Below are 23,501 nucleotides of genomic sequence, written 5' to 3'. Positions count from 1 at the left end.
TGTGGCAACGGCTGTCCATACCATTAACCGCTCTCCGACAACTTCTGTACTCCATATGACTCCATTTGAGGCATATTTTGGCAGGATTTCCGATGTCTCGCACTTCCGTGTCTTTGGGAGTGACGCGTATGTACATATTCCGAAGAAGCAGAGGGGGAAGCTTGACTCCAAGTCCCGCAAGCTGGTATTTGTGGGGTATAACTCTCTTTCCAAGGGATACAGGTTGTATGATCCAGAGAGGAACGAGATTGTTGTCAGCCGGGATGTGGTCTTTGACGAGCATGTTCCAGCATCCACTGTCGAGGAGCCGCCACTTCTTGGGGATCCAGAGGAGTCTGATGATGATTCCCAGTCTATCACTCCAGTTGATCCACCTCAGTCATCAAAGGAGGTTGAGCCCGCAGCTGGAGTTGAGCCCCCGCGACCACAGTCCTAGGTGGTTGTTAGACACCCTTCGGGAGTCAGGTGTCACGGAGCTACCCTCCGAGTGGACCACAGAGGACGGCCCTCGAAGATCACATCGAGTCCGAGATAAAAGCAACATGGCGGAGCTTCTTCAGGTGAACTATGCTTTGATGTCTCGTATCATGCGGGACAAAGAGCCCACTTCCGTAAAGGAAGCCCTTTCACAGGATACTTGGAGGAAAGCCATGCAGGTGGAACTTGATGCCATCGAGAAGAACACACTTGGGAGTTGGTACCAAGGCTGTCGAAGCGGTCAATCATTAGTGTCAAATGGGTCTTTAAGACCAAGTACGCGTCTGATGGATCGGTGGACAAACACAAAGCCAGGCTTGTGGCTAAAGGTTATGCTCAGCGGCCAGGCATCGACTACGAGGATACCTTTGCACCGACAGCACGGATGACCACGATTCGGACCGTTCTTGCCCCTGCTTCTTCTCAGAGGTGGCTCGTGTACCAGATGGATGTAAAATCTGCGTTCCTTAATGGTGACCTGCAGGAGGAGGTGTACGTTGAGCAGCCTCCATGCTTTATTATTCCAGGATCGGAAGGGATGGTTTACAGGTTACGTAAGGCCTTGTACGGTCTTAAGCAGGCTCCCAGGGCTTGGAATCAGAAGATTGATTCCTTCTTTATTCGGACTGGATTTCAGAGATCAACCAGTTGCAGATCCGAACCTGTATCTCTTTCGGGAACGCGGCATGGTCACACTTATCATCCTTTATGTGGATGATCTCATTCTCACCGGCGGTCATGTGGAGCACATTGGAATGACGAAGGCTGCCTTGTCAAAGGAGTTTGAGATGACCGACTTAGGCTTACTCCACTTCTTCTTGGGATTGGAGATCTGGCAGATCCAGAGGGGGTTTTTCGTCTCTCAGCAGGTGGTATGTTCATGAGTTGCTTGAGGCCTTTGGGATGGAGAACTGCAAGCCTATTACTTCGCCGATGGACCCGAATACAAAGTTAACCGTTACAGATCCTTGTGAGCCAGTTGATGCCTCGCAGTACCGGAAGTTGGTTGGTTCATTGATCTGGTTGCTGAACACCAGATTGGACTTGAGCTTCTCCGTGGGGCTGTTGAGCTCTTTTATGCAGACGCCATTGAAGACTCATTGGGATGCAGGATTGCGGATCTTGCGGTGTCTGCAGAGTACGAAGGATCTGGGACTCTTTTACACAGGAGGGAATGGAGTCAAGCTCCAAGGTTGGAGTGACTCAAATTGGGGAGGAGATCCAGACATGAGGAGATCTACTTCAGGATACACTTTTACCCTCAGCTCAGGAGCAGTTTCTTGGAGCAGCAAGAGGCAGCCTACTATTGCCCTTTCTTCGACAGAGGCAGAGTATGGGGCTGCTTGTGGTGCTGCTTGTGAGGTTGTATGGCTGCGGAGGCTGCTAGGCGAGATTGGGTTTCCACAGAGGGAGTCCACAGTCATCCAGTGCGATAACCAGAGTTGTATAGCTATTGCTCGGAACCCGGTTTTCCATGCCCGGACCAAGCATATAGAGATACAGTATCACTTTGTACGTGAGAAGATCTTGGCTGGTGACATCTTGCTACTTTATTGTTCGACGGAGGACAATGCGGCGGACCTCTTCACGAAGTCTCTACCTCAGGCTACGCTCAGGCGGCACTCCAGCTCCCTTGGGTTGGTTTCACAGCCAGGAGCTGAGAGGGGGTGTTAGAAGTCATCTCTTGTCTATTTGTATACACCAGGGCCTTTGTTGTGGGTGTGCTCGCCCTTATGAGGTGTTTTCTCATTTTTCCACACTCCCCGTATTTTTTCCCTATTTTTTTCCATTTTTCCTAGTGGTGGGAGGGCTGCCAGATTATGCCAGGAGCACCCCAGTGCTGGCCGACTGGATGTTCTTCAGTCGTGGGCTTCAGGGCTGCTGGCCGACTGGTTTTGATCAGTCGTGGGCATCTGTATGCTGGCCGACTGCATTTATGCAGTTGTGGGACTTTTTTCTTCAGTCGTGGGCACTCTTGCTGCTGGCCGACTGCCCTCTATGAGATGTATATATAGCCCCTCAGCCCCCACCACTTTCTCATTCAGTTTTTCCGGGATCTTGTGTATAGAGAAGAGTTTACACACCTATCTCTCTGTGTTTCTTGTGCTGTTTATTTTCTGCAGTCTACTTGCTCTTGTCTACCCAAGTTTGGTTATCATTTCCGCTGCATATTCTGACATTTCCATCATGCCAAGCTTCGTAAAGGAGTGATAGTCTGCAAGGCTTTTGTTGGACACATGTTAAGCACATATATTGCACACATAACAGCTTCCATCCAAAACTTAAGGCAAACTCTAGCCTTTAACCATCCATCGTGCCATCCTCATAAGAGACCTTTCTGATACACCATTCTATTGAGGTGTATATGGCATGATACAATGGTGTTGAATACCCCCCTTAGACAAGTATGCATTAAATTCTTTGGACATATACTCCCCTCCTCTATCTGTACGTAGAGATTGCACTTTGCACCTTGACATATTTTCAACCATGTGTTGAAAGTGCCTCAAACACAAACACCTCTAACTTTTGCTTCATAGCATAGACCCAGCTGAATCTGCAAAGGTCATCAATGAATAGAACAAAATAGAGGCATCCTCCAATAGATGGTGTCCTCATCAGACCATAAACATCACTATGTACAAGCTGTAATTTCCAGACAGCCCTCACTGATGAACCATCCTTGGGAAACAGTGTCCTATGCATTTTGCCCAATACGCAACCCTCACATACATGTTTGACGGGTGCTGCAAGTGGAAGCAAAGCGGAAACGATATCATGCCTTTGAAAGAGAAGCAAACTACCAAAGTTCAAATGTCCAAACCAAGCATGCTATAGCTCAGCATATGTCATGATAGCTGTTTAGTAACTGCAAGTGCATCATGTGCAGCTCTCTCATATACATCAAGACCATGACAAAAAGTTCCTGAGGCAACAATAGGATCTCCATCACTGCAATTATATACAACACATTTGTCGTCAACAAAGTGGACAGCTAGGCCAGACCCAACAATGGTTGAAACTGACAAGCGATTCTTTTTTATTCCTGGCACTACAATGCATTGGAGAGAGTGACTATCCCACCATTGGGAACAGTGAGCACAATCCTCCAACTCCTCTGGATAAGAGGAGTTGTTGGCACATGTAACGATACTTCTTGGGTGCATCTCCAAATGAAGTAACAAGCGGCGCTATGGCATAATGTGCTTGCTAGCACCACTATCAAAATACCACTGATGTGTATCTGCCACCGACATGCATGCATCATAAAGTGAAGGATCGTAGCTACACTAAACCTGTAATGCCCATTCATCCTGAGCATAGTTAGAAGATTCCTTCTTTTCAGCACTAGGTGCTGATGCATCAGTCAACCACAAACATACTCGAGTCTTTCTTCTATTTCTCTTTTACAAGCCTCTAATTGCATTCATCAATGTAGTGACTTGGCTTTTGGTAGTAGTTACATTTGCCCTTCTCCTTGGGCTTCTCACTATCACCCTTGTCAGCATCTTTACCAAAAGAGGCAGTTGAACCACCCTTAGGCTTCTTGCCATTGGTAACAAATGTTTTGCCTTTGCCCTTTCCTTGTGCAACAAAGGCTAACTCTTGGAAATCTGATTTTGACACAAAATCGTCAAAAAGATCGGCATCGGTACCTTCCGTAGCCGGCAAGCCTTCGCGTTCCACAAGGGGCTCCAACTCCAATTCTTGGGTCGACATCGTGAAGAGGGTACGTGGAGAGAAAATTCGATCTTTGCACAAGGACAGTGCAATGGAACTTGAGAGCTTGAGAGCTTGAAAACTTGAGAGAGAGGTGGCAAGAAGCCCACTTGAGGGGGTTTATAGGTTTCCACAAAAACTAAAAGCCCCCCTGAAGCTATCTTTAGCTTTTGCTTTTGTGTTTATATATATATATATATATATATATGGATATATATATTCTAGGTTCTTTTAAAAAAAATAAAACACCTTTGAAACCTTGGAGGAGGGGTCTTTTAAACTTTTTTAAAAAAAAAATTAAACTTTAAAAAAAAAACGAAAGCTCTAAAAAAAAACGTATGCTTTCCTTGTTTTTTTTTTCTCCTTCCCCCTCCTGGATTAGCCGCCGGCGATTGAAGCTACCGACGCTTGCTGTCTTGTCGGCGCTTGCTTGCGCACAGGTGGGCTGCGCCTCCCTCACATAAGCGTGGCCACCAGGTGGCGTAGGCATAGGCGCCTGCCTCGCTGGGCTTGGGCGCCCGCTTGGCTTGGCCTGGGCGCTGCCTGGGCTGGTTGCGCAAGCCTGGCCGCTTGGCTACGCAGGCCTAGGCGCCTGCCAGCCGACTGGGCCTAGCCGCCCCTGCACTTGTGCCCTCAACCACCCGCAGCACCCGGCCAACCGCACGTGTCCAGCAGCACTCGGCCAACATGCCCACACGCCAACGTGAATGTGCAATCCAGCACTTCTCTCGCTCTCTCTCTCTTACGCGTTCGCGTTCAACCAAAAAAAACATCGTGCTTTTTCTGTTTTCTTCATGCGACTGCACAAACGAGTCTCTTCTCTTCTTTGCAAAGCAAACGACCCTACCATCTACCATCCCCATCAACATGGGTCTCTTTGATGAAGAAAAAACACATGCTATTCTGAAAACAGCAGTATGCACAGAAAAAACAGCAAGCTTTTTAACACATACCTTTCTTCGACCTCATCTTCTCTACCTACCACTTGCTCGTTCACGAGGTATGCTCTGATACCACTGCAAATCCCCACGGATCTCCTCGTGATCGTTCTTGGTTCGAGACTCGAAACCTGCAAACAAACGAACAAACAAACAAGGGGGTGCAGGCCTGACTCACCTCCCAACCATGACAGCTGTGGGCAAGCCCACAGTCTTGGCTGTCCCCACCGAGCCACGAGCTGAGCTAACTAGGATGACATACCGACCAATCTCCTCCTCGCGACGTCCCATACCGCCACGAAGCTGCCCTCGCGGGCCTCGAGATTGCTGCCGGCCTCGGTTGCGTGAAGCAGGTGCACGTCTGCACTAGATCCAGGCTCCAAGACCATAGAGCTCTCACAAACTCGCGAGACTCTCTATATCGCAAGAACTAACCTTGGCCACCCTTTTATAGGCTCTTGGCCGATCAATCATCGGGCGTCCACACTTGGGCGCCCGCCCGTCCATACTTGGGTGCCCGCCCGTTAGTATATCCCTAACTCAGCTCGTCAATCAGCCTGCCTAGTTCTAGGCTTCCCCAAGCCTCGAAACTAGTCTTGCGTGCGTGTAGCACACGGTAGATACACACTGTGCACATGACAAAGGAGGTCGACAAGCTTCATCCCATGCTAGTTTCAAGAATTGCTATGGACAGACATTTCAATGGACGTTGTAGTTGGATTGCCGAAGAGCCAGAGGTACCAGAACTATTGTAATCTTACAATTGTAGATGGGTTGAGTAAGCAACGCACCTCATTTCATGCAAGTCAAGTGCATATGCACAAGAGGTGGCAAGGCTTTTCGTGTTTTGGTTGCATGGACTCCAAAAAGAGTCTCAGATAAGGATCCAAAGTTTACAAGTGTTCACAAGCGGTTTTTGGAAGGTCTTGTTCTATGGTTTGGGAATCTGCTAGTTTCTAGAGTTGCTATGGAAGGACTTTTCAATGGACTTTGTACTATGTAGTTGGATTGAGTAAGCAGACACACTTCATTTGTCACCACGTACATAAGGCAGTGCCATGACTAATCCCAGATCCAAATCCCTCACTAAGCAGCTTTAGGTGCATTTAGGGCATGTAGCATCCAGTCGACAGCATCTAAGTACAAATGGCAGCATCTCATGATCAGTCGATAGCAGTTACGACCACACGCATGAAGCGATGACACGTTGTTTGACATTTTACTGAGTCGTGGGATTAAATACATGCCGACAGCAATAGAAGGTAGCTGACCAGCAGCAAAACATATATATATATATATATATATATATATAGAGAGAGAGAGAGAGAGAGAGAGAGAGAGAGAGAGAGAGAGAGAGAGAGAGAGAGAGAGAAGTAGCATCTTTCGCATCATTTTATTTTTCTCCCTTTTGGAGATTGGTCGTAAATAGTTAGTAGCCCTTTTGGGAAGGCCAATGGCCGAGCATAAATGCAACCTTTTTCTATGTACATAGTACATATATTGAAAACTAGTCTATCTTTCTCTCTTCTCTCTTGCGTTTTGTGTTAATGTTCCTACAGGGTGCTTAAGGGCTGTGATTAAGGCATGAAGGCTTCCGCTATGTGACATTGGTATCAGAGCATCAGGTATAGCCACATCACCAAGCACTACAGGTCCCACAGCTTCACATCAGAATATGTAAAGTTCCCATACTCGGACTAGTAGTCATGCCTTGACTAGTAGCCACATCCACCCTACCTTCATCGCGCGAGAACCACCTCCATCCTAGGGGCATCATACTTGCACCACAAGGGCATTGTCACAGTTTTCAAGGGCATTGTCATAAGGGTGTATAGGTCCAAGCAAGGTAAACGCAAGCAGTTAAGAAGCATCAAGAAGGCTAGGCTTGCATTAGGTGAATTCTCAGCATTTAGCCCACGGAAGTTAGGTTCTCAAAGGAGTACCTTAGTGGCTTCTCGAGAATAGAAGTAGCCTCAGTTAGGTGCCTTGATCAACCTCAGTCATCAATCATAAGTCAGTGCGTTTAGGGACAAGGGTATGCATGCAAGGGGACAACATTGGAACAAATGCATAGTCTTGGAATGGAATCGAGGCTAAACAGGAGATTCAGTTAAGTTGCCAGGGAAGAAGTATGACAAAGCTGGAATCCCGGAGTAGTCAAGGGATGATGAAAGTCATCCAAAGTCGAAGACAAAAAAGTTGGATTCCCGTCATCAAGCTCAACAAGAGGGGATGTCACGTGCACAAGGTAGTGCCATGGCTAATCCCTAAATCCCTCATTAGGCAGCTTTAGGTGCATTTAGGGCATGTATCATCAAGTTGGCAGCATCTAAGTACAGTCGGCAACATCTCATGATCAGTCGGTAGGAGTTGTGTAAAGCGGTAACACTTTGTTTGACATTTTGCTCAATCATGGGATTAAATACATGCTGACAACAATAGAAGGTGGTCGACTAGCAGCAAAACATCATATATATAGAAGTAGCATCTTTTGCATTACTTCATCTTTCTCCCTTTGGAGATTGATCATAAGTAGTCAGTAGCCCTTTCGGGAAGGCCTATGGCCAAAGCATAAATGTAACCATTTCTACATAATACATATATTGAAAAACACTCTCTCTCTCTCTCTCTCTCTCCCTCCTCTCATGCGTTTTGCGTGAATGTTCCTAAAGGGTGTTTAAGGGCTGTGATCAAGTCATGAAGGCTTCTACTATGTCACATTGATGTCAGAGCAGCAAGTGCAGCCACATCACCAAGCACTGCAAGTCCCAAAGCTTTACATAAGAATATGTGAAGTTCCCATACCCCCGGACCAATAGTCATGCCTTGACTAGTAGCCACACCCACCCTACCTTCATCGTGCGAGGACCAACGCCACCCCAAGGGATACTTGCACCACAAGGGCATTGTCGCAATTCTCATGGGTTTTGTCATAAGGGGTGTATAGCTCCAAGAAGCATCGGGAAGGTTAGGCATGCATTAGGTGCATTTAGCCCATGGAAGTTAGGTCTTTAAAGGAGTAGTACCTCAATGGCTTCCCGAGAATAGGAGTAGCAGCCTTAGTTAGGTGCCTTGATCAATCATACGTCAGTGCGTTCAGGGACAAGGGTATGCATGCAAGGGACAACATTGGAATGGATGCACAGTCATGGAGTGGAATTGAGGCTAAACAGGAGATTCGGCTAAGTCGCCAGGGAAGAAGTATGACAAAGTTGGAATCCGAGAGGAGTCAAGGGATGATGACATTCATTCAAAGTCAAAGACAAAAAAAGTTGGATTCTCGTCATCAAGCCCAAAAGGGGGGGATGTCGCGTGCACAAGCTAGTGCCTTGGTAAAATCTAGATCGAAATCCCTCTTTAGGCAGCTTTAGGTGCATTTAGGGCATGTAGCATCCAGTCGGCAGCATCTAAGTACAGTCGGCATCATCTCATGATCAGTCGGTAGCAGTTAGCAGTTATGACCACACGTGTGAAGCGATAACACTTTACATTTTACTCAATCGTGGGGTTAAATACAAGCCGACAGCGCCGACCAACAGCAAACATCATATATATAGAAAGCATCTTTTGCATCATTTCATCTTTCTCCCTCTTGGAGATTGGTCATAAGTAGTCAGTAGCCCTTTTGGGAAGGCCTATGGCCAAGCATAAATGTAACCTTTTCCTATTTACATAATACATTTATTGAAAACGAGTCTCTCTCTCTCTCTCTCTCTCTTTTCTCTCATGTGTTTTGCATTAATGTTCCTATAGGGTGCGTAAGGGCTGTGATTAAGGCATAAAGGCTTTTGCTATGTCACATCATTTCATGCAAGTCAAGTGCAGATGCACAAGAGGTGGCAAGGCTTTTCATCGGGGAGGTGTTTTGGTTGCATGGACGTCCGAAGAGGATAGTCTTGGGTAGGGATCCAAAGTTCACAATTGTTCACAAAAGGGTTTTGGAAGGTCTTGTTCTATGGTTTGGGAATGAAGTTGCAGTCAAACAGATGGTTAGACACAGAGAGGATGAAATAGTGAATGATCACCATGCTTTGGTGTTACTACTAGAAGCATCAGACTCATTGGGAGGACTTTTTACCAGTAATGGAGCATGCCATCAATGTCATATGGAGGTATCCATGAAGAAGACTCCCTTCGAGGTTGTTTATGGTCATGTGGTGGTCAATCTGATGATGAGATTTCTAGTTTTCCACAGGACACTAGTGTGGATTAGGTGGTCCAGAACATGGTCTAGATGTTGCGGCAGGTTTGGGAAGAAATACAGAAGGTGCAAATGAAATAGTTCTTAGAGATTGACAAGCATCGTTGGGATAGCATTTTCAAGGAAGGAGATTGGGTGTACTTGAAGATCTAGAAACAATGGCTCAAAAAAATCAGGAAGTTTATTCCAAACTTACACTCAAGATTATAGGAAGCATAGTGACATGGTCTTCAAGCTGGGGTTACCAAACAACTAGAAGATGTATCCAGTAGTCCATTTGAGGAATCTTGTGAAGTAACATGGGCTAGAGTTGAGCGCTCCGCCAGATGAGGATGAACTCAAGTTGGTGGATGATGGAAAGCAACCGGAGGTGCTGGTTTAGGGCAAGGTGTTTTGCACCAGCAGAAGAGGGGTTCAGAAGACCTTCTGAAGTTTTAAGGGCTGTTGAATCCAGTGGGCCTTTTAATTTGATGAACAATTTATGGGCAATTCGTGACCATTATTGAGAGCTTACCAAGAGGATATGCAGCTGAGGACAGCTGCAATGGAAGTGGGGGGGCACGTGACACACCTCCACATCATCAGGACAGGGCCCGGGCAAGCGGTCAGGCAGTGCCATCCAGTCGGGAAGCAGCCTTACAGGCTGGCCTGCTCTTCAAATATATAAAGGGTTCTTGGGGGTTGTAGGCCCCATCTCATTGTAGCAACAGGGCATTTCTCAGGAACATAAAGGGCTGGTCTGATCTGCAGCTATCAACATTGGGCTGTGTACTTATTCCTAACAGCAGATTTTGGCTGATATAAGGGAGATCTACTTCCCATTTTATTTTGTACTCAGAGACATTCAGTTGTAGGGTTGTACATGAAATACAGTAGGTGTAGGTCTATTTGTGTGCTTGTGTTTTTTTTCCTGCTGCTCTTGCTCTCTCCTCTCAAAAAATGATAAACTTTCACACAGCACAAGCATACAACAACTCCAAGATTGCATTATTGTGGCGCGAATATTGTGGTTTTAAATATGACTCACACTAGTGTTATGTTTGGACACAACTAGGCTGGCTTCTTTATCATTGTGCAATGCCGATGGTTTTTAGTAGCTGTTGCTTTTAGTACTGACTTCAAGACTATGTGATTGGATTGCTCATTATTATTGGTTATCTCTAGTTGGGATGATTCCGTGGAGATCAAGACTGAAATCAGGCCATGACAAGCTCTAGCTAGATACTTGGTTTGTGGGATCTTGGGATCTTTTGGTGTGGGACGCTGAGGTTTGGGCAATGTGCGCGGTTGATGTAGATCTAGTGTTAGGTTTTGGGTTGCTTTTGATGGAGCTATGGAGTTTTCCAGCAACCTCTTCAATTGGTCTTTTATGTGTGTATTTGCAAGCTGGTGCTCAAGGGCTTTCTATGGACTCAAGAGAGCCCTCTGAATGTAGGTGCCTGTTTCAATCAGTTACAATTTCACAAGAGTCTTCATGCTGAAAATTTGGTTTGACACTAGTCTTGTAGAAGAAAAGCAACTTTTGTGGCTTTAAGAGACTTTCGTAAAAAAATCAGTTCTTTTCAAGTATATTGTTTGAAAGAAATTCCTACTAGAAAAATACTTTCAACACAAAATGTTCACAGAAAAAAATATCAAGTGGGATTAGTCTTTCTTAGGTACTTTCTGTGGAAAAGCTGTAGTTTTTAAATTTTACATTAAATATGCCTTAAATAAAGTTTTAAGTACACTACAAATGCAATACAAAAGTTCTCATGTATTTATTTAACCTTTGGGATGTGCCTTCTATTGACTAAAGACATTTTTTTAAAACACGTCTCCTTGAAAATAAAGGCTATTAAAGTATTTTTATGCTATTTTCAGTAATTTCAAAAATTGCAAATTTACTAGGTCATGATTTATTTTTTCAAAACTTTTACCATAGGTAGATGCATGCAGACCAAGAATTCTCAAGTAGTTCCATGGAATTTTGAGTTGATTTGCTTTTCCATTTCTTCAAAATTCATAAACCAGCCTTGAGAAACTTTTGTGCTTGAATATGAGTAGTGTTAATGTAGTTTTTGTATTTATGATATTTTATGTGACATATATTGGTTCTATTGTTGTGATGTCTTGTGACTTCGTGGATCATTAATTAAGCTTTTGTCATAGCTTATTGTCCACTCTATGCATGATAGAGTTGATGAACCTACACTTCATGTTCGGACAGACATTGGAGTTAATGGTTGCACTTTTGAGTCAATGTCTTTTTTAAAGTTTAGCTTAATGTTTGGTTTTGGCTCTTAAGTGCTTTAGGTCTAGAGTTTACAGTTTTCTATTTTGCTATTTTGTGTTGTTGTTTAGTATCAAAAGGTTTAAGTTCTTATTAAGAAGAACTGTGTGTATGCTTTTGTGTGTGTTTTTTATTTTTTATTTTTTAAAGTTTCTTTCATTCATGTAATTGTTTTGTTTTGTTTTCTTGTTTTCTTGTTTCTTGTTTTTTGTTTTTTTTTGTTTTGTTTTGTTTTGTTTTGTTTTGTTTTTTTGTTTATTTGTTTTGGTTTTTTGTTTTTTGTTTTTTGTTTTTTGTTTTTTTGTTAGTCTTAATTAAAATGATATTATCTTTTGATTTCCTCTCCTTAGTAGCCTGGTTTGTTAGTTTATTTATTTTTGATCTTTCAAATGCTTGGTTTTTGTCTTTGTCCTTCTTCACTATTATTTCTTTCTCAAATCTCTCAATTCGTAAGTTCAGATTTTTCTGACCTTATGAAGGTATATATATTAAGCTTTTGTGTTGGATTTTGCATCTTGTCATTCTTGTGCATTTGATTTCTTGCTGCAGCTTGAGAAGTTAGTGTCTGAGCAGAAAACGTATATTGCAAAAGCGGAACAAGCGCTTCGTGTGGCAGAGGTTGGTAGATCAAGAACCATTAAATGTGATAATTTTGTGTTTAAATTCACTTATGAGCTTGTTCTGCAGTCAACTCTAGTGAAAGTGCAAGAAGAAGCTGATGCTAAGGACAGGGAACTTCTCAAGGTATGATTTGCTTTGACAAGTTGAAACCTGTTATTGATGTTTACACTGTCATGTTTTCAAATGTAGATGTCCTTTATTATGACTGTTATTGCTGCAATGCTTCAGTTCCTGCGTTATGCTAGTTTCCATGTTTGGAGTTTATTTCTTTCCTTTTTTCCAAATTTTCAAATTGGAAAAGACTTTGTACTTTCTTTTTGCTCTTGAAAAAGAAGTCGATAATGTGACAAATCATTTGATACACATCCCTAACATATACATATCACATCAATGTATATGTTTTGTATGCTCAAACCATGTTTGTATCCGTTAACTGATTCCATGGAGTCATGCAAGTGAGCACATGGAGCATTTTACCAGATCTCAAAGGATGTTTATTTATTATTGTGTGTTTGAATGGAGGCATTCCTGAGTCTAATGTTGTCTTAATAGTTATTTATTAATTGGCAAGTTCAAAGTGACCTTGAGTAAAGGACACTTTCACCCAGAGGTAGTCTATAATTGAGACACAGTGATAGGCTCATTAATTAGGGCTCCCACAGGTGGATGGCTAGGAGATCCAGACCTAGATCAAGCCATGGCTAAGTGCAAAGCTTACAGCTGGAGGGTGGGCTTTGGTGCCATGTGATGCCAAGGTTTGGGTGAGGAGCCAAGCCCAATTCTGGTCTAGCCTCATGCTTGGGGGTGCTTCCTTGGGGAGCTATGGCTGGGAGGTAGCTTGCCAGCTCCCACACCAAGGTCCAATGAAGTTGAGTGCTAGTTTTGCAGGCTAAAATTTAGCTGAGAGATCTGTGTACCTTGTCTAGGTAAGGTTTGTAACCTGTTATCAGAGCCACTAAATCAAGATTTCTTCAGTTTCTTATGAAGGGTGTACTTGATATGAGTTTTTGGATGAAGTTGTATCATGGGATGTTTGAGCTTGATGGAGTAAACTGCTTTCTTTTTTCTATGAGAGAGAGAGAGAGAGAGAGAGAGAGAGAGAGAGAGAGAGAGAGAGAGAGAGAGAGAGAGAGAGAAGCATCGGCTTGAGCGCGCGTAGCCCGCTGCCCCCTGCGCCTCCCCCTTCGCAGTCGCCGCCGCCTCCTCCCCCCTCTCCTTCACCCGCCTGTCCCCGCAGCCCCTCCCCTCCTCCGCTTTCATCCCGCCTGCCCCCCTCAGCCCCCCGCCTGAGCCGCCAGACCCCTCCGCCCCCTGCCTCCCTCTTCCGCGCCGCCCTCCTCTTCCCCCCCTTCGCCTTCTCTGCGCAGCCCCCCCTCGCCCTCTTTCCTCCGCCTCCCCCCCTTCCCCCCCGCCCCCCCTTTTTTCCGCCTCCCTCCTTTCCCCCCCCTCCTCGTGTCGTCGGCCTTTCCGCCCCCCTTTCCTGCTTCTTCCTTTCTCCCTGCCTCAGCCCCCCGTCCCCTGTTCTTTTTCGGCGACTTCAGCGAAGTGGCGTGGTTTTTTCTTGGGTTCGTCTCGTCGATTCAGCCAGTACCTGGTCTTTTCCCCTAGGAGGACTCCATGGCAGCCTCTCCGTCAGCCCCGACCGATACAGGTCTTCGACTAGACTTCTCAGATGCAGAGCAGCAGCTTCTCACGTCCTCCGTTTCTTCTTTGGAGGCCTCTTCCTTGGTTTGCAAGGTGGTGGGTAGCCGCCCAATGCGGAGAGAGTTACGCGACCTACTACAGGGTAGCCTCATTGGCGAGACTGCAAGAATCGTCACACCAGCAGCTCAGAGGGTGCTGGCTCGGAGCCCCATTGCCCTACGCTCCTCTAGGGCGTTCTTGGCGCGATGGACACACGGTTTCGACCCATCGTCTGATCCACTGGTGGCAGGCGCGACTGGATTCCCCATCACCGTCTGCTTTCCAGGTCTCCGAAGGGAGTACTTGCCCCTCCTGCCGTCCATAGGCAAGGCTTTCGGGCAAGTGGTGGAGACGCCTCAGACCGCGGCCTCAGTGGTTGCTCGGGCAGCAGGACTCCCGGCCATTCGTGTTGTGGTTCCGTCACCGGAGTCCCTCCCGAAGACGATCCTCCTCCCTTGTCTATCTGGAGGACATCTGACTCAGCGCGTGGAGTATTCGGGCCACCGTGGCCAGTGTTTCATATGTCGGGAGATGGGCCATCTCGCACGCTCCTGTCCCCGCAAGGGGGCTCATCCTTCACGCTATGCTGCCTCTGGACCCCCTGCAGGAGACCCGAGAGGTGGCCATCCACCTCCGAGACCGGACATCCCTGGCTCGCCACAGTAGGCGCCACCATCGGACGAGCAGGCTCCGGCGGAGGACGCCGCGCAGACTCAGGAGGCTGGAGGCTGGCAGGAGGTTCGCCGGCGGAAACGCCCGGCCCGTAGGGACTGTCGCAGACGCCAGCAGGCAGCACAGGCTGGCGGACAGGCTGGTGGACGGGCGACTCCGGCTGGCATACAGGCACCTACCCGCATTTATGCTCCAGTCAGGGATAGGCGGCCGATAGGTCCCACCCCGATGGACGAGGATTTAGCCTCAGTGCCCATTGTTGAGGCCGATGGTGGAGCCTCCCACGTGGAGACCCCACTCCCGCCCCCTCCTTGGAGCAGTTTCCTGAGGATCCCCGGCCGCACTCTGCGACCCCCGGCTCCCCTCCACCCCACCCGGAGAGCACTCTTCCCTCCCCCCCCTCTCCCCCCCCCCCGCCCCCCCCCTCCCACCTCCCCCGGCGGCCCCCCCTGACGCCTATCCTCTGGCAGATGCCTTTCCATCCTCCCCTCGCTCTCCCCCCTCCTCGCCGCGAGCCCCCATCCCTCCTTCGGCCTCTCCAGGATACTTCGCCAGACCACCCACTGCCCCGGGGCAGCGCAGCTGGGTAGGCCAGAGTTCAGTCCAGCGGCTGTTTCACCGCCACACCGGGCCGGTGGAGATGGCGATCCTAGCTTCGCCCGCCACAGAGTTCTCCCCAGCCTCCCCTGGGGGGCCCCCGCGAGTGATGGGGTTACCAGTGGATTACAGTTTTTTCAGGTGCCTCCAGCTGGATGCTGGCCCATTCGAGACTCTGGTCGCGCCCTTGCGAGTGTGCGTGGTGTGCCATCCCTCGCGTTCTCCTTCAGTGGTGAACAGCATGGTGGCCTTCTCCTTTCCTCTCAGCGTTGCCCCAGACACAGCATGGGACTGCAACTCTGTAGAGGAAGTTCTGCGTGACCAGATACTGGAGTTTTCTCACCACTTCAGTGACTTGGGACTCACGGACTTACTGCAGACCCGACTACACTCAGCCCGCATGAGCCTGTTTGGTATAGGAGATTGGCGGGTGGATCCGGTCCACACATCAGTTGAGGCGGTGCTACTGATTCTCCTCCATGCCGCCCCGAGGGTGCAGCCTACCTTTAGATATTTATATGCAGAGGATTGGTCTCACGCCTATGCTCTGGACAGGGCGAAGGCGGAGTGGGGCTGGTGGACTCAGACACAGGTCACCCTCTTTCTGGAGAGACTCCGCACCCGGACAGACAGTGACTATTCTCCCTCCAAGCCGGCGCCCAAGACTCACAGAGTGGAGGGCAGATCATCCGGGCCGGCTGAGAGGGGCGAGCCAGTGGCGGCTACCTCACTTGCCACAGTTCATCCATGAGGATCCTCTCATGGAACATCCAGGGTCTCGGTGGACATCGCTGCTACATTGGTCGGGGCAGACTCCGCCAGGAGATCCAGAGGGCTCTCGTTGGAGGACCCATAGATATTCTTTTCATCCAGGAGCACCACCTTTCTGCCGGGCGTACCCGCACCTGCGGGAAGATCTTGCCAGGCAGGAGTCACACTTTTTGGTCCCCGGCATATGGCCCCCAGGGGAACCAGGGCGGAGTATGCATCTCAGTCAGCGAGTAGCTTCTATCCGAGGTTGTGGACTCTGGCACTCTGGTTCAGGGTCGAGCGCAGTGGATCATCCTTCGGGTTGGGGAAGACCGCATTGGCTTCCTCAACTTCTACGCTCCTAACGGGGCGTCCGGGAGAGCCGAGTTCTGGAGCACCATCAGGCAGTCCCTCCCCTTGGCAGACCACTGGTGCCTAGGAGGGGATTGCAACATGCTGGAGGACGCAGAGGACAGGATGGGGGGCAGCCAGGAGACCATTCATGGGCCAGAGCTCGCTGCCTGGGAGGAGCTAGTGCTACAGGTGAGAGGCCAGGATCCGTGGACTCTCCCGGAGTTTGGCAGGTTGCAGGGGAGTCTATCTTTCTCGCGCTCGGATAGACGGGCCACAAGAGTTAACCTTTCCCGCATCGACAGATTCTACATTGATGAGTGGGCCTCCTTTTCAGACCACTTCCCAGTGCTTCTCCAGATTGAGGACCCTACGAGAGGAGAGCGGGGCCAGAGCGTCCGGATTCCCGATTGTCTCATAGAGGAGCCTGAGATCGCGCTCAGAGTTGAGCAGGTCTGGCAGGAGCTGCAGTTCAAGAGAGGTTCGGCAGCCAGTGATCTTGCCAGTGGCTTGCAGGAGATCAGTCGGATGCTCAGACTGGCTGCCTTGGACCGTCTGGAGGCCTTCAGGGAGCAGGAGAGGAGCCTACGGAGGAGTTTAGCGTCCCTCCAGAGACTCCAGGAGAGAGATCCTATGAGCCCTTGGATCTCAGAGCAGATGGAGACAGCTCGCACTGAGATCAGATCCATCGAGGAGAGGCGGGTGGAGTTCCGATTCCATGCTCGGGCTTCTTTTTGGACTCAGGCTGGAGACAGAGTGACTCGGGATTTCTTTGAGGCGACTGGGCCTCGCTTCAGACGAGAGGGTCTCAGGCGGCTTCGTCAGGCTGATGGCCAGGTTGTGGTGGATCCCCCCAGGGTTCGGGCGATAGCCACATATTTTTACAGGGATCTTCTCTCTGCTGAGCCAGCAGACGACAGGGTGAGAGAGGCTAGGGAGGCAGTCTGGAGCTTCACGAGACCGGTTGTGCCGGCCCATTTGCAGCACTCCCTTCTCTCCCCCTTCTCGGATACGGAACTAGAGGAGGCTCTTCAGGCATTACCTCGGGGCAAATGCCCAGGCGAGGACGGTCTATCAGTGGCTTTCTTCCAAAGGTACTGGGGCCTCCTTCATAGGGGCTTCAGATTGGCATTCCAGGAGATTATGGAGACGGGAGTCATGCCGGACAGCATGGCAGAGGGGTTGATTCACTTGATCCCCAAAGAGGGAGGAGACAGACTGGAGATTAGACAGTGGAGACCGATCACCTTGCTAGGCACGGCCTACAAGGTCCTAGCTAAGGCGATCAGCAGGCGGCTTCAGCCTTCACCTTCCGGACATCATCCACTCCACGCAGACAGGCTTCATCCAGGATAGGAGCATTCTGGATAACATTTTCTCTTTCTGGGAGGCTACGGCTTTGGCTAGATTTCGGCAGGAGGATCTGGCGGTGCTCCTTCTCGACTTCGAGAAGGCCTATGATCGGGTGGACTGGGCCTTCTTGGAAGGTACTATGGAGAGGATGGGCTTCCCCCCTCAGTGGATCCGTGGGGTCTCTGCACTCTACACTTCGGCTCATAGCCAAGTGCTGATACAGGGTGTGTGCGGAGAGCGGTTCCAGCTCTCGCGCTCGGTGCGGCAGGGGTGCCCCTTGGCGCCCTTTCTTTTTCTTTTTGTGGTGGAGGCCATGAGCACCTTCTTGACGGCACAGGATACAGGTTTGAGGGGCCTCCAGCTTCCCATCCGCACCTCGGAGGAGCTCCTAGACTCGGAGTTTGCGGACGACACTGCTGTCTATCTTCAGGGAGGTGAGGAGAACCTCCGCCGCTTCGCCTCAGCCATGGACAGGTTTTGCAGCGCCTCGGGCGCTTTGATCAACTAGCACAAGTCGTGTGGGCTGTGGGTCAGTTCTATGCCCCCCCCGACTTGGAGGCTAGTTGATGGTTTTCAGTGGCTGCCCCCCGGCACTACAGTGCGTTATTTGGGCTGCTATGTGGGCATTGATATATCTCCGGAGCAGCAGATAGCCCCCCTTCTTCTGAGCATTCGGAAGAAGCTTCTGTATTGGAGTACTGCTCGTTTATCTCTGGCTGGCCGAGTAGTTGTGGCCAACCAGGTTCTGCTCGCTACCATGTGGTACATCACTTCTTGCTGGGCCTTCTCTCGGGCGTGCATTGGCCAGGTGCAGAGGCTCATCAGGAACTTTCTTTGGTCCGGAGGCGACGGGCGACCCGCCAGGGCCAAGGTGGCATGGGCTGTGATCACTCAGCCGAGGGAGAGGGGCGGCTTGGGCATTGTAGATCCTATTTGCCAAAGCCGAGCTTTGCTTGGCAAGCTGGTAGTTCGTGGTCTCCTGCCAGGCGTTGAGCCGTGGAAGGAGTTTCTTGTTTCCAGGATGCTCAGCCGCACTCCTTCTCTTAGCGGCCCCTGGACCCCCAGCATCAGGTGGATCTTTACGGAGCAGCGATCCAGAGGAGTGGGCCTTGGCTTCGAGGAGCGTTTTGCAGCCAGCCTTCTGAGGGCCTGGGCGCATCTGAGGCCGTCACTCTTCCAGACTCCCCCGGGCACCGATGAGGAGCGCCTGAGGCAGCCATTGATCTGGAACCCCTTGATTCGACTTCCCAGTGGCCATATGGTTGGCTCGCGGTCTCACGTGTCGTGGGGCCCGTTGAGCTCCGGCCCGCCGGCCCAGTCCCTAGACGACTGGATATGTTTTCAGCAGCTGCCTCCAGAGGCTCAGGAGAGGAGACTCAGTGGGATGAGGGGCAGAGAGTTGATGAGACAGGACATTGAGGCGGCCATCCCTCGGGAGTGGCGGACCCCAGTACAGGACCCTCCACCTCCACGGTGGATGGGTGTCTTTACTCGGCACGAGATCCTTCTAGCGGTCTGCGGCACAGCGGAGAGAGTAGCCCCACTCACTTTCGAGGTGGGAGAGGGTGGCCAGCTTCAGAGGACACGACTGGATTTGGATGGGCTCCAGGGTTGTATCCTTCAGAGGGTTCGGGTGGTCGGCTTTCATCAGAGACAGTGGCACGTAGACCCCTCACCGGCCTCGATAGGGGAGGACTGTTCTTGGAGACTCTGGGCTTGGGACAGCAAGCCTCTTATTCGCCTTCAGTGGGACCCAGGTGAGTGGTTTTGGCGAGATCCCTACTCGGCCCCTACCAGCCCTGCCATCCCCTTTTTTCAGTACACAGCGAGGCTGGGGCGGCGGATTCAGAGACAGAGGATAGCGAGCACCCCGGCAGCGGCCGAGCATTGGCGGCGACAGGGGCTCTCCCCTGCCTTTCTTAGGGACTTCTGGCAGCGCCTTTGGGCCAGCTTCCGGCCCCGGAAGGTGACGCTTTTTCTCTGGCTCACAGCGCATAGAGGATTGGCTGTGGGGGCTTGGCTAGCTTTTGGCAGACACCCAGCGTCCTGCCCTCGGTGCGACCATGCACAGGAGTCACAGTGGCACTGCTTATGGGATTGCCCTCAGGCACAGCAGGTCTGGCAGCGCTCTCAGGATGGTTTTTGCAGGCTCTCCAGGGGAGATGTTGGTGACATGGGGTGCGGTGGCTTGGGCCACGGACAGCGGCCCTGCACTTGGATATGAGGATTTTCCTGGCAGTGTGACCATCCAGGTCTCTGACAGGGCGATGGCGGTGGTTCCGACGCCAGACTTCTCTTCGGCAGCCTCTCAGGAGGGGGTCGGGCAGAGATGGGAGATGATCAGCAGCATGACGGCCTGGCACATATGGAGAGCCCGATGCAGGGAGGCCATTGACCACCAGACGACTCCACCGGCGGAGGTCATACAGGCCCTCTGGGTGGACATCATTCACACCTTGAGAGGACACTGGGGGAAACTCCAGGGCAACTCGGATCGCATGAGAGGGCGCCGCAAGGCTTTCCTCCGCACTTGGCAGCCTGGCCCTTTCCTCACCGCGAGGGACGAGGATGTCACTTGGCACTATAGGCCGCCAGTTTGGCTTTTCTCACCTCCTTCATGTATTATTAGGTAGCCCCCCCCAGAGAGCGGCCAGCCACGGGGGGGAGCTCAGGTGTTCATTGTGTTTTTATCCCTCCTTGCGAGGTGAGCTTTGTAGCCATATGGCGTTTTCTCATTAACTAATAGAAGGATCGTTTTTCCAAAAAAAGAGAGAGAGAGAGAGAGAGAGAGAGAGAGAGAGAGAGAGAGAGAGAGAGAGAGAGAGAGAGAGATCTATTAACGTCTAGTCTGAGCTTTTCTTTGAGTCAAACAGAGTCAGGAACCCCCACCGGTTTCATCGGGCCGGGTCGTCGCTCGTCGAGCTTCTTGTGGAGTATAGCTCACATCCAAACATCTGTTTGAGGAGAGGACCGATGCTTCAAGAAGATGGCCAAAGGGGGAGAGAAGGTGCATGCAAACTTGGTGGCAGAAGATGAAGAAGAAGTCCATGAAGGCGAAGCATCCTCAACAGTAGAACACATAGCTGCTATCATGGATAATCTTTCTCTGAAAGAGGAAGTTTATGATTGGGCTTTCTAAAAGCCAATATGTGTGGGTCATGGTTTTTTGCTTGGGCTGTCCCCCAAAATTGATTGTAATAAATGTTGTGCGAGGGTGTCAGTCTTTCCTTCTATGTGTGTGTTCCATCGTTGCAATAAGAGTGTGTATGTGTGATTCCTATTGGTCAAAAGCCGGTACAACAGGTACAATGGCTTGTACATCAGGTACAGTGACTGATTCAGCTCGTACAGCATGCATACAGCCATGAAGAGGCTAAAGAAATAGAGAAACCCTTTGTAGAGGGAAGTGAAGTAGTGTAGAGAATCTCCATAAGGCGATGTAGACAAGAATGCGAACAACCAACATGGTAGAAGAGAGCTTGTAGCAAGAGAGCCTACTCCAAATGAAGAGAGAGGGCTCCAATTTATAGACTTGGGCCTCCCATGAGCTAAAATGGCAAGAGAAGGCTATAATGACGAATGGAGAGCCATACAATAGCTGAAGTGACAAGTGTCTCACTTTGATCCGCTTTCTTGCCACATGTCCCAATGTAAGAGATGGGTTCTCCCATAATCTTTACCTTTAAAAATATCCCAAGTGGTAGATCTTCTGCCAGATGTGCTTTGGCATGTCCCCCCATTTGCTCAATTCCAGACATAATGATGCGAACGGAATTTCCATCAGAGTCGGGCCAAAAATAGCAACTCTCCTAAATTTTAGGAGTGCGATCCTTTGTATTCTAGGAAAATCTCCCATAGGATTTATCTTCGAAGTATGGAGTTGGCTTTATGTGCACGTGTTTAGCACTCTTTCCATATGGATATTGTGGATTATATTATCAAGCTTAGAAGCAAGCTATATGGAGATATATCTCTGGATATCTTAAGGATATGGTGAGGAGACATTTCTTTTGGCTTTATTACCAACCTGGCAAACAAAAGCTAAGAATACTTTGAGTTTGCAAAGTTGGTGCTTTTGCTATTTACTATAAAGTGTTTCTGATGTTCACTAACCCTTGTATAGCCATGCAAGGAGAAAGGTGGTGTTGTTTGCCTTGAGATGGTTTTAGGGAACATTGTTTATGGCTCCCTTTATTTGGGATGCATTGGACTTATGGAACTCATGGTTCACATACCCTGTGTAGTGTTCTCTTCTTCTACGTGCTCTCGTGAAGATTTTTTCTAGCATGTGTGGATAGAGAGCAGATGGAAGGGAACATGGGCACTTCAAAGGGTAGTGTCAAGCACAACATACACTGTGTAGTGTTCTCTTGTCCCATGTGCTCTCTTCAAGATTGTTTCTACCATGTGTGGGTGGAACAATAGAGAACAGATGGAAGGGAACATGGACACTTGAGAGGGTAGTGTGACCAAGTTGTCTACTGCTCATGCTGTTGCTTTATAAGCTATGAAGCGGCTGGCCATGCAAGAACGTGGAGTGTGGAGCACCAAGCAAACGGAGGCGCCACATGAGGAAGACGGCCATCAATCGGCCGGTTCCCCCCCCTCCCCCCCCCCGAACATCCCATGAGACCACCAATAAAGGCGAGGGATGATGGGAGACAAGGGACATTTTGCCCTATATGGAGGGGTTAAATTGACCCCAACTCACTATGTGGGATAATAGACTGCCACATGGCAGCGTGAGAAGTGGAGGGCAAGAATCTATTCCAACGACGACGGTAAGTGTGGCCTTCCAAAAAAGCCTATGCTGTGATACCATTGTAACTCGTGGTGCCTGGGGGACTAGGGCCTTTGACACACTTGTTGATACCATCAATGTGTATTAAAACATTAAAACATTAAAACATGGCCACAACCTTAACACATACGCTACTTAATCCATAGAATTGTAAAAAAAAGAGGTGTTCATAGATGACATTGCATAGAGGCCGGAATGGGCTGACCCCTCCCCCGGGGGGAGTATTTTATTACCCAAGGAGAATAATATCATGTACAAGCTTTGAGGGACTTACTCTCTCCATGGGAGATGCTGGATTATCCATATACAACCATCATTAGACCATACACACGCTATCATCAAAAGAAGCCCCTAAATACCATGAATGTGTGTAAACCACCTCTTCTTGTGAGGGTACTGATCTTCCCCATCACCACGGGTCTTCAAAATGCCATATGTGAGAAAAACTCAGCTGAAGCAAATAATATATACCATATACATCACCATGAACAAGTCGGGCAGCACCACGGGCAACCAAAACAGGTCAAGGCAGCACCAATAGAGCTGGTACAGCAGCTACAGAATCTGAAACAGTAGGTTCAGCCCAGCCGGTACAGCATGTACGATGGCTGGTACAGCAGGTACAAAATCTTAAAAAACAGCAGGTACAGCCTTCCACTCATCCGGTACAAGAAGTACAATGGTTGGTACAACAGGTACAATGGTTGATTCAGCTCCTACAACATGCATACAACCATGAAGAGGCTAAAGAAACCCTTTGTAGAGGGGAGTGAAGTAGTGTAGACAATCTCCATGAGGTGATGTAGACAAGAATGCGAGCAGCTAACATGGTAGAAGAGAGTTTGTAGCAAGAGAACCTACTCCAAATGAAGAGAGAGTGCTCAATTTTATAGATTTGAGCCTCCCATGAGCTAAAATGGCAAGAGAAGGCTGGAATGACAAGTGGAAAGCCACACAATAGCTAAAGTGACAAGTATGAGGCCACTTGTCTCACTTTGATCCACTTTCTTGCCATATGTCTCAATCTAAGAGATGGATTCTCCCATAAACTTTACCTTTAAAAAT

At 49.1% G+C, this 23,501-nt stretch overlaps 1 protein-coding gene across 1 annotated transcript in view; it reads left to right on the top strand.

Annotated features, from left to right (window-relative positions):
* The window catches only part of LOC147626159 (uncharacterized), a 41,817-nt gene that overhangs the window by 7,759 nt on the left and 10,557 nt on the right, over positions 1-23,501 (top strand). The window contains exons 5-6 of the mRNA XM_086816276.1: positions 12,158-12,226; positions 12,296-12,352. Of these exons, the coding sequence (XP_086672402.1) occupies positions 12,158-12,226; positions 12,296-12,352 (126 nt within the window). The remainder of the gene's footprint in view (positions 1-12,157; positions 12,227-12,295; positions 12,353-23,501) is intronic.

Source organism: Cibotium barometz, chromosome 22 (assembly GCF_041138505.1).
Source record: "Cibotium barometz isolate CiBa-2024 chromosome 22, ASM4113850v1, whole genome shotgun sequence".
Taxonomy (NCBI): Eukaryota; Viridiplantae; Streptophyta; class Polypodiopsida; order Cyatheales; family Cibotiaceae; genus Cibotium; species Cibotium barometz.
This window is presented reverse-complemented; position numbering and strand designations above follow the sequence as displayed.